The following is an 11,678-nucleotide window of genomic DNA, read 5'->3' on the forward strand; positions in this document are numbered from 1 at the left end:
AATACAATAAAATCCACCTTGAGACAAATTCCATCTTGTAGCATGAACAACCATAGTAGCCAGAAACAGGGAACGATATGTCGTCCCCTATTCCACATTTGTCGTGCCGGGTCGAGGTTTAGGGATGAATTGGGGGTACAATATGATTTGGTGTATGGTACGCGTTCCCAACAGTTGGTATGCGAAGTTTGGAGACTTACCCAGATGACGAATCTCATCGTCAACTAAATGAAAAATTACGGCCGTCCGGCCACTTGACGCTAGTGCTTGCAGGAGAGCAGGAGTGTAAGATCAAGATGGATCATGGAATATCCGCCATCCGCTGGAAAAGGTACTCCGGATACTCCGACCGGCAGCCTTGCGGCAGCCTCTGCACTCCGCTTCTGGAATCCCTGGCTACGCACGGTCGTCCTACATGGTGCGCTCTACATGCTGTGGTGGTATGGTACGCTGGAGGCTGTGGACAGGGGCGGACGGACGCAAATTCGCGATGTAGTGACTGGTCCAGGACTCATTCTCTACTAGTTTGTTGTGAAAGCTTTATTTTTCTACAAAAGAGAAATGGCAGAGAACCAGGATTGAGAAATATATGGAAGAGAATCTGGTTCCGTTCAACTAGGGCATGTTCGCGGTCCTCGGTCCACCTTATCGTACCAGATTCACCGTACCAAAATTGGTTGGATCACGTAGCCTCTGTCGAATAATCGTTCGAGAGAAGTATGCCTCCATCGTACCCTGATTTTGATAGGCTCTGACTCCCGTCCCCCGTTTCCGTCCCTCGACCTCATCGTGCCGAGAACATGGCTACTATGTGAACAACAACAATCTCCTGAACAACAAACAAAACAGTTTATGCGCCAAACAACCACTAGGGCTAAACAATTATATCAACCAAGCTCGAGCAAAGCCAATCTTGGCAATAGGAACTAACTTTGTCATCATATCAACATGATTATCATGAACACTTATCATGCATATCTTCACTTTACCTTGTGCAACAATGTCACGAACATAATGGTACTTGACATACGTGTGCTTTGTCCTCTCCTGGAACAATTGATTTTTAGTAAGGTATATGGCACTTTGACTCTCACAAAACAAGTTAGTGCAGTAATCATCTTCACAAATCTCAGCATATACATCTTTCAACCAAAAATACTCATTGCAAGCTTCAAAAATAGCCATATATTGTACTTCGGTTATTTGAGAAACAACATGTTCTAATGTTGCATTCCAACTCACAGCACATCCACAAACAATGAACACATAACCTGTAAGGGACCTTCTCTTATCCAAGCCAGCAGCAAAATCCGAATCTACATAACTAGCGAGTCCCTCAATAGTCTTGTGAAAATTCAAGGAAGCTTTGGATGTGCCACGAAGGTACATAATCCACTAAAAAACTTTTTAATGTTATTTACCAGAATTATCCATGTATCAACTGACCAAACTCAAGCATATGACAAATCATGACGAGAACAAACCGTGTCATAGATCAAGTAACCAACAACACTAAAATATGGAACTTATGACATGTACCCAAAACCTTTATCAATACTAAGACATTGAAATGCCGAAAACTTAAAGTGAGGAACAATATGTGTTTAGTAACAAACTTTGCATCATGCATATTAAAACGTTGAAGGACTATCTTAATGTAACTTTGCCGACTAATAAATAACAAACTAGATTGTATGTCTCTTGTAATTTTCGCACCTAGTATTTTCTTAGTATCCAAGATTCTTCATCTCAAAATCACAACTTAATTGTTCTTTCAATATAGTGATCTCTTTCTTGCTCTTATCAGTAATTAACATATCATCAACATATAACAATAAGTACATATGTGATCCATCAACAAACCTAATGTAAACCTAGCTATCATACTGAGATGTTTTAAAACCATGTGCAAGCATAAATGAATCAAACCTTGTGTACCACTTTCTTGAAGACTATTTCAGACCATAAAAGGACCCTTTCAATTTGCAAACAAGATCCTCCTTGCCAAACACAATAAAACATTTATGTTGGTCCATGTATATCTCCTCCTCGGGCCAAAGAATGCACAGATGAAACTATCGTTAACAACCGGAGATAATACATCATTGTAATCAATACCTAGGATTTGGCTCAAACATTTTTCTACTAACCTTGCCTTCAACCTTGGAGGCCCATTAGGAGACAAACCTTCATTTATCTTGTAGATCCACTTACAATGGACACGTTATTTTGTTCAGGCAAGGGCACAACACCCTATGTGCCATTTTTCTCACGCGATTGCATCTTCTATAGGAAAGCATAAATCCACTTCACGTGGTCAACGAATGCAATGGCTTCAGTATATGTAGAAAGTTCAAAAATAGTCTTCATATGTTCAACACAACTCAAAGCATAATGAATAAACCGAGGGCGTGGACCTTTGTTTCGCCTCGGTCTATCGGCATCAATAGAATTATTTGTTTGCTGCATAACATGTGGTGAATACTGAATATTAATATTATCACTTTCAGTAATTTCATTAACCTTCTCATTCACATGCTCCACCTGCGCGCTAATCTTCTATTGCTCATGATAATAATATCTAAATGTGTAATTGATATCTGATGGGGTTGTTAGAAATATAGGGGCTTGGCCTATGAGAGATTTCAGAAATTCCTAACAAATCTCAAAGGCCCATGTGTGGAAAGAGGTGGAGTTGAAAATTTTAGTCCTACATTACTAGTTGAAGAAATATTACACCACTTTCTGTTTTATGCAGCAGAGTATCCCTACTTTATAGTGGTTGGAATAGAAATAAAGTGAGCACCACGGCTTGGGCAGGGGCCAATGCCAGATTCATGGCGGCGCGGGTGGGCGACCTGGATGTGAATGGTCCACCAAAATCTAGTCCATGTCTTTGCAGGGGAGTCGCCTCCTTTGGCCATTTGGATTTTTGGTTTCTTTGGTCTTTAAGTTTACGAGTTTGAAACCTAGTTGGTTTAGACCGTGATCGTGACATGATACTATCGGTTCTCCTCTTATATAAACAACATATTGTCCCCCACTAAATACATATACCAAATTGAGTTAGAGTTTCTGCCTCCTCTCTTGTTTGCGCCGCCATGGTAGTCTACTCCACCCCAATCCCCGACATGCACTGGCGAACCAGAGAGAGCGGGTCTCTGAACCTCTCGCTCTTCTGAATATATACGGGAGAGGGTGAATAAGGTTTTTCAGAAGCACTTGTGTGAGTGCTCGCGTTCATCACCAACAGTCGTCTACCATCTAAGCGAGGCGGTGCCACGTATCACCTTTTCCGTCGTAATCTTCTTCTACCGATCATCACCATCTTTGTCATCAACAACATTACCGTTACACCAACATCCACTTCGTCTACAAACAATTAGTATCTACGACGTACTCCGATCTACTCTTTTATTACGGTTGTTGTTGCAAATTATTACTGTTTATGTTGATTAATGCATCTAACATGTTTGAATTTTACGTGGTAGTAGTTGTTTTCAATCACGTTTAATATTCTAGACTTAACCATGAAATTGTTGACTAGTTTTCCAACAAATACCAATTCCGAATAGCTCGATCCCAAAATTTACTTGTTTCTATCAGGCTAAGGTTGCAGGGTTTGTCGGTTTGTCAAAGTATTCCATCACCAAAGACAACGGTTGGTGGCCAAAGTGCATGGTCTCATGAGATAAGGTTGCTTCCGACGCATCCCATGTTAGCCAAGAATATCTTAACTACGCGGTTTAGGAAAAGCAATGACCGACTCGACGTCAAAAAAAAAGGGAGATTAAGGATTCCCAACGACCAGAAGTGCAACTTGCATACAATATTAACGCCAGAAATCAAAAGAAACGACCCGCCCATCGCGTCTTGCACCGTGTCCTTACTCCTTAGTCCTTATATACTCTCACCGATGGACCTCGCTATCATTCAAGACAAACTGGCTAGCAACTGCTCAAGTCTCAGGGCTGCTGCTCTCTCCGTGTGTTTGTTAGCTTGCGTGTGTGTGTGCGCGCGACTTGTGATAGAGATATCTAGAGAGAGTTAGTAGAATGCTAGAGATGAAGCCCTCTAAAGGCGTAGTTCTGTTGCTCTTAGCTGTTGTAGCACAACATGCCTCTATGGCCACCGCCGCCGGTCCCAAGGTTATCATCGTCGGCGCCGGCATGTCGGGTAAGAGCATATATATCAACTATAGTACACAAATACATGGACACGCGCGCACACAGAGTCACCGCGTGCTTGTGTTTATATATCTCTGTTTTGTAGGGATCTCGGCTGGGAAGAGGCTGTCGGAGGCCGGGATCACCGACCTTGTTATCCTGGAGGCGACCGAGCGCATCGGCGGCCGAATCCACAAGACCAAGTTCGCCGGGTTGAACGTGGAGATGGGGGCCAACTGGGTGGAGGGCGTGAACGGCGACGAGATGAACCCCATCTGGACCATGGCCAACGGCACCGGCGGCCTCAACCTCAGGACCTTCCGCTCCGACTTTGACCACCTCGCCAAGAACACCTACAAGCAAGAGTGCGTACAAGTATTATCATATATGTTTCCGCTGAGCTACTTGCATTAAAGTTACTCCTATATATGTTGTGTGTTTCTCCAGCGGCGGTCTTTACGAGGAGGAATTTGTTGAGAAGATAATCGAGAGAATGGAAGAGGTGGAAGAAGACGGCAGCAAGCTCGCCGGTACCTTGCACCACAGCGGCCAACAGGATATGTCCGTCATGGCCATGCAACGCCTCAACGACCAGTAAGTATACACTCCCGGCCTAAGCACACCACCTTGCACTTTCAGTATATTCCAGTAGTTCCTAATATATGCAGGAGATGTGTGCTAGATTCCAACCATGAGGTCTGGTGCCTTATACTCCTTCTATTCACAATAATTATTCCGCATTCTAGGTTTAGTCAAATTCAAACTTTATTATTTAAGAAAAAATATTGATATCTATAATGTAAAATCTATTTTAACTTTAACGCCTTAATTATACGCCTTTAACTCGTAATAAAGTATATTTTTATATCATGTGGATTTGGTATTATATATGAATGTTTTTCCCTATATTCTTGATCAAACTCGAATTTTTTAACTTTAACTAAACCTAAAATATGAACTAAATAAAAACAGAGGAAGTATATATGTAATACAAGTACGTTCTTAGCTTCCATTTCCGATGACTAATCTCTGGTAGTCCTTCGCCGTACTCAAGGATCCAGATATACTCATATACCATGGATAGATATGAAGCTTAGCTAGGGACACTAGCTAGTGAGCTGTAGATGAGCCGGCGCATCTTCCCATCTGCTCAGGTGGCCTTCGCGCATGATGCATGGATCCAACAATGAGACGTTATTATACATAATTAAAAACTAGCATTTCTTTCTTTGCGGAGAAAACATCCCTCTACGCAACTGACAGACTGATGGTCGAGCTATTTAAATTACATTCATATTATCCCGTGGATGCTTGAATTTAGTCTAAATCATGCATGCCTTTTTTCTTTTTAAAAAGAGGTTGAGACCCCAACCTCTGCATCGGAGAGATGTCTCTGTTTTATTAACTCATTACTCTATCCTTCTAAAGTTTTGTCAAAAGTATAATTATCTACGCGAGTATTGATCCAACATGTTTTGTTTTTGGTCTGAGTCCATCCCCACAACTGGTCAATATCCGCTCTGCTTCAAATTCGAGAGAAAGTTATTGTGAAGTACATGGCACAAACAAAATTAAATCTGTTCCAGTCCCTTACATTCACTTGTAATCACAATATAATCTAATGAATACATTTGAGCACATCGCCGTAATTATGCAATTTGCACTAGCAAACCATACCTTCGAACTCATTGTGTCGTATATATATATATACTCCCTCCGTTCTCTTTTAGTCTACATTTTAGGAAAAATCTAACAAATTAGTAGTGCATTTATTAGTACTACTTAAATTTGTAAACAACCAATCAAAGCTACATTGAAAATAGTGCCATCCAATAGATAAAGGAGGACCACTTCGTTTTCCGTATTCTTGTTGACTAAAAGCTAAAATGTAGAGTATTTCAGAACAAATTTTAGGCCTAGCTAGAATGCAGAGCATTTCAGAATGGAGGGAGTATGTTAGCAAATAAGGATCACTGTCTCAAGGAGCTAGCCAAGGTAGTTCAAGAACGAGATAGTGCTATATATGCAAACAGTTTTGTACTCCTTTTGGAATTGTTTAATATTATACCCGCTCCCACATATACATCATTACCACCACTATTTTCGTTTCAGACCGAGCGGGAAAAAAGTGAGATCTGAGTATCTGACAAGATCATTGAAATGCTAATATGATAAACTCTTTTATCTCAAAGCTACCTCGCAGCTGGAAAAGAACGTCCTTGAACGAAGTATACTAATACTTTAAACCAAAAGCTGAGGAAGCTAAGCTTTTCGGACGTGGGCACCTTCTTAGTTTGTAGCAGCAGTCCAGTTCGCAAGAATTCATGTCTAGATCGATGCTACATCATAATTCGATATCTTATCCCATGTTTGGTACGGCTACATGCCACTTTTTACCAGAGATTTTGTTCCACAGACCACATATATATACCTAGCTACTTGGAGGGAAGACGACGCTTCGCCGAGCCCAGTAAAAATAACATTGAAAACATACAGCATCTAGAAGCGACACAATTTGCAAACATGGATGCCATGAAATTCTCATCCATATTACAAACATAGAAAGCAACAAAATGTGCACTGATCCCTGCGACTTCAGACAATGTTTATATATGTTCTATTGTGGCACTTAGATAATTCTCAAAAGAAATATGAAGTCTGAACTTTTATTTGGCGACAAAGCTTAACCGACAGTGAGCAACAAGCAATACCACTGGAGTCTAGCTTACAATAGTAACAAATACACCACCTAGATAATTCTCAACCTTTAGCTAACAAATAGTAACTCAAGAATATAGCTTCTTGTTCTTAACATGTAAATTATAAGGACATACATTTCTTTAAATTTCCAAAGTTTGTATTATGTGCAAGAGATCCGACAATCAGTATGACTAAACACTGATTACTTAAACCAGCTAAGTGGGTGTATTAACTTTTTTTAATTATGCTAGATTAATATTTCAAATCGTGGGTATAATAAGAGGGCATAGACATAGTAAGCTTATCAACCCACAGGGAGCTGATATTTTCTACAACTGTCATCATTACTTTGCACAGTTTTCCTTAATAAATCAGGAATTCAGAAAACATAGAAAGATGCCTAGCACGGTGCTCCTACTGCAAATTGCACATAATGATGAGGTTGTGGTAGGATGGCAGAAAAGATAGCATGCAATAAAGCTATATTACTAGTATATTGATTGCCACTTTATTGTACCTTATTTATTGATAGTTACAGCAACATTGATCATTACCTTGCATCCATTCTTGTTGTACTATACTGATAGTTATCAAATTCTGAGATGCTCCTCTTTCTAAATTAGTTGGCACAATTTTGTTTAAATACACATGTATCTACACATTAAAATGCGTCCAGATACATTTGTATTTAGACTCAATTAATTTGGGACAGAAGGGAAACATTTTTCCGGATTAGAATTTGATATCAATAATATAGAGCTTACTTAAGCTACAAGAATTTTATTTGATCTGTTCCTCAATATGATTAACCAAAACAGACTTTTCGAAAAATAATCTGGGGTATGGTAGTTATGGTTAAAGGATGTGAACATGGTACAAACAGGGTTTAACATTTCATGTCATATTAATTTTCGCACTTGATAGAGATTCGCCAATTTCGAGAAATTTGCGAAATTTAAAAAAAAAATCAAAAAGTTGGCCAGATTTGGATCCCAGTGTTTGAATAGTTTTCAGAAAATAAAGCATGGTCTACTAGAACCGGCCAGCACCTACCTGTCATGTGCATATGCCATCAACCCTGCTCTACAGCCAAGTTTATGACATAAACATAAACTTCTTTTTGAAGCAGTGAAGTCTCGGATAAATTTAAATTTTAATTGAAAGTTTCGACTGAAATTATATATTCTCACTTGTTGCAAAAAATCATTTGTTCCGCGAAATTCAACAGAAATTTCTACGATTTTTTCTTGAGTACAAATATATTGCAAACTATAGACTTGTCCACATGGACTAAGAACTTGTCTCATCTTCATATCCAAGCAGAATCTATTGCCCTCCATTACATTAGCACGTTTAACTCAAGGAAAGTTCCCTACACTGTGCACTGTTATCTTTTTTTTTATCGTCGGACCACTAGGAACCGGCACATAGGCACACATGCATTATGCATATTATTGATGCCTAAGATGCACCGCATACAATACCAACTAGTAGTAGACATTTTAATAACATGGTATGCCTTTACATAAATGAAGAAATAAAGATATTCTTGCGGTAACATATTATATTTCCATAACTTGCAAAAAAGAGGAACATAGAAATGTCCAAACAGCTATGTTTGCTACAATAAAATAGAAATAAAAACTTAATATTCATGACTAGAGTACTTCCATTTTCTCTGGCATGTAATATGTGCCTAATGCATGGCATATGTACCTACTACAGCGTGCCTAGCGGTCCATCGACGCCCGTGGACATGGTGGTGGACTACTTCCAGCACGACTTTGAGTTCGCGGAGCCGCCACGCGTGACGAGCCTGCAGAACACGCAGCCGCTGCCAACTTTTGACAACTTCGGCGACGACGTATACTTCGTGGCCGACCAGCGCGGCTATGAGTCGGTCGTGTACCACGTCGCCGGGCAGTACCTCAGGACCGACCGCAAGTCCCGCACCATCGTCGACCCAAGGCTCAAGCTAAACACGGTGGTGCGTGAGATCACCTACTTCCCGAGCGGCGTTGCGGTCAGGACGGAGGACAGCAAGGTGTACCGGGCAGACTACGTCGTCGTCTCCACTAGCCTCGGCGTCCTCCAGACCGACCTCATACGGTTCAAGCCAAAGCTGCCTTCTTGGAAGATCGTGTCCATCTACCAGTTCGACATGGCAGTGTACACCAAGATCTTCATCAAGTTCCTCAAGAGGTTCTGGCCAGAGGGGCCCGGCACGGAGTTCTTCCTCCATGCCAGCGAGAGGAGAGGGTACTACCCGGTGTGGCAACAGTTTGAGAAGCAGTACCCGGGGTCCAACGTGTTGCTGGTGACCGTCACCGACGACGAGTCGAGGAGGATCGAGCAGCAGCCCGACAGCGAGACCATGGCGGAGGCAGTGGAGGTGCTCAGGAAGATGTTCCCCGGTGAGAATGTGCCAGACGCCACGGAGATCCTCGTGCCCAGGTGGTGGTCCAACAGGTTCTTCAAGGGCACCTTCTCCAACTGGCCTATTGGCGTCAACCGCTACGAATACGACCTCATCCGGGTACAAATATATACCACACCCATCTTGAATTTTAATTGATTTCCCTCTGAATTCCATCGACAAGAACTAAATTATTTTCTTGTTTCTCTCGGATGTAATTCAGGCTCCTGTTGGGCGGGTGTACTTCACGGGTGAGCATACCAGCGAAAAGTACAACGGCTATGTCCATGGAGCGTATCTTGCTGGTAATTTACAAGTTTCTCATTCGTTTTTGGATTCTTCGTACGAACACATGAGGTATCACATACCATTGTCTCTTCTAGGTATTGATTCTTTTTTTTTTGCGGCTTTCTAGGTATTGATTCTGCTGACATCTTGATCGACTGTGCCAAGAAAAAGATGTGCAAGTACAATGTCAAGGGGAAGCATGATTAATCCAAAGGTAAATACTAGTCCTCCTACTAACATTTAACCCATTATTAGACATGTACTGCAAACAACATTTGACCCATATATAGAAGTTGTGCCTTATTAACAGTTACTCTCCTGATTCACAATTTGTTTTTCCGTGCTGCAGATTAGCCGCCAAGTGATTGAGCAAATAAAACTCCAGAAGTTGCCTTTCTCCAAGACTCGTCAGTGTGGACTATTGTCCAAGTGAATTTTTTGGAACCCCGTATTTTGTTCTCCTCGAGAAGAAAAATTATTGTTCTAGGCTTAGTTAGTACTTGTCCTGATTTGCTTATTTATTATCGGACTTCGGGAAAAAACAAAGGTGCACAAAAGTTGTATTGCATGATTGTTCTTGATTTTTTTTATCAAAGTCAAAAAAAATTATGTTGTCCAATTGTTGTGCAATCTCATGGACATATCTGACACAAACCATATAGCGCAGTTTATTAGAGACATGGTAACACTCGATCACCAGCACCTAATTTGCTTCCCATTTAATCTATCGTGGCGCAAATCCTAAGTGCCGTTGCAGATCGCTATCCACCGAGCTATAAAAAAACATTGGGGTATACTTTCCACCACATAGCATATGTCTCAACTTCTAAAAGCGCACTATAATGCTTGTAGTGATTGTGTATAGTGAGCGCAATGCTCAAGAGAAATTTTTGATGTTGATAGGGTTTTGTGTTGCGAAAAGTCGTAAGGTTGTGATGCACTAATTGGGTGATCCCTACCCTTCCTTTTATAGGTGGCCTAAGGTTAGGGTTACAAATGCCCGTATCGGTTTAGGAGCATGATTCATAATCGGTTACAAACTAGTCTTCGGGTATTCCGAGTATGTCTATTCTTATCTTGTTCTCCAAGTAGATGAGGCATCGTTGTAATGTAGTCGGATTCGGAGTCGTCGGCCCGTCCCACCCTATGTGTAATAGGATGTACGTCTTTGAACTCCTTGACTATACATGGGTGCCAATGTCATCGTCAATCTGCAGGTTTGTGTTCTCGCTCTACTATTGTTGTTCCTTCTCGTTGTGCTGCTTCCGGCTACTCCATCCCGCCTAATGTGCGCACGAATGTGCGAGAAAGGAAACCTCTTGAACCTCATCTCTTGTATCCTGCACTAGAAAAGAGGTGATGAGGGTTTTGGGGAGTGTCTCGGTATGACTTCCCATATTCGCCTTCATCGACTATGTATGGTTTCTTTTTCTTCATCACTATGTCGAGTGATGTCATCAAGGATTTTCTTGAGGGTACCGCCTCTGTTGTTGTTACCACTGCCATACGCAACTCCTCGTGTTCTGCCTTTCGTCATAATGGCATACTCCCTCCATTCTGAAATGCTCTGCATTCTAGGCCTAAAATTTGTTCTGAAATACTCTACATTTTAGCTTTTAGTCAACAAGAATACGGAAAACAAAGTGGTCCTCCTTTATCTATTGGATGGCACTATTTTCAATGTAGCTTTGATTGGTTGTTTACAAATTTAAGTAGTACTAATAAATGCACTACTAATTTGTTAGATTTTTCCTAAAATGTAGACTAAAAGAGAATGGAGTGAGTATCATCCAATTAACTCATATGTGACTCTTGTCATACTATTATTTTATTTTCTTGATTATTGCAGATGCAATTGACGTAGATTTGCTCGGTTTGTGCATGTACGTGCATGTCTAATTTACCTATGCTAGTGAGTCTCGAGAATTGTGCTACGATATTTTTAGTTTGATTAAATTAATGTGAAAATTTCTAATATTTGGACAACTAGTGTGGTGCTTACAGAAGACCATACCGGCGAATAACAGCTACAAATTCCATCTAGACTGATCAAAAAAAAATTGAGAAACCGAGATATCATAGGATGATCTTAGATAAGAATATTATTT

The 11,678-nt window shown here is 40.8% G+C and overlaps 1 protein-coding gene across 1 annotated transcript; it reads left to right on the plus strand.

The window, feature by feature from the left end:
• The first annotated feature begins 4,055 nt into the window (after nucleotides 1-4,055).
• On the plus strand, nucleotides 4,056-9,777 carry LOC124675671 (polyamine oxidase 1-like). The gene is made up of 6 exons (XM_047211748.1): nucleotides 4,056-4,176; nucleotides 4,273-4,531; nucleotides 4,614-4,760; nucleotides 8,592-9,402; nucleotides 9,506-9,587; nucleotides 9,698-9,777. The coding sequence occupies exons 1-6, from the start codon at nucleotides 4,056-4,058 to the stop codon at nucleotides 9,775-9,777; spliced, it is 1,500 nt and encodes a 499-aa protein (XP_047067704.1).
• Nucleotides 9,778-11,678: the final 1,901 nt, after the last annotated feature.

The sequence above is a fragment of the Lolium rigidum genome, chromosome 1 (genome assembly GCF_022539505.1).
Source record: "Lolium rigidum isolate FL_2022 chromosome 1, APGP_CSIRO_Lrig_0.1, whole genome shotgun sequence".
NCBI classification, from domain to species: Eukaryota; Viridiplantae; Streptophyta; class Magnoliopsida; order Poales; family Poaceae; genus Lolium; species Lolium rigidum.

Bases quoted from the DNA above. Each gene is read 5' to 3' on its own strand.
- LOC124675671 (XM_047211748.1), top strand. From the start codon at position 4,056: ATGCTAGAGATGAAGCCCTCTAAAGGCGTAGTTCTGTTGCTCTTAGCT. The intron at 4,177-4,272 runs GTAAGAGCATAT...TCTGTTTTGTAG, and splicing joins CGTCGGCGCCGGCATGTCGG to GGATCTCGGCTGGGAAGAGG. The intron at 9,588-9,697 runs GTAATTTACAAG...GCGGCTTTCTAG, and splicing joins CCATGGAGCGTATCTTGCTG to GTATTGATTCTGCTGACATC.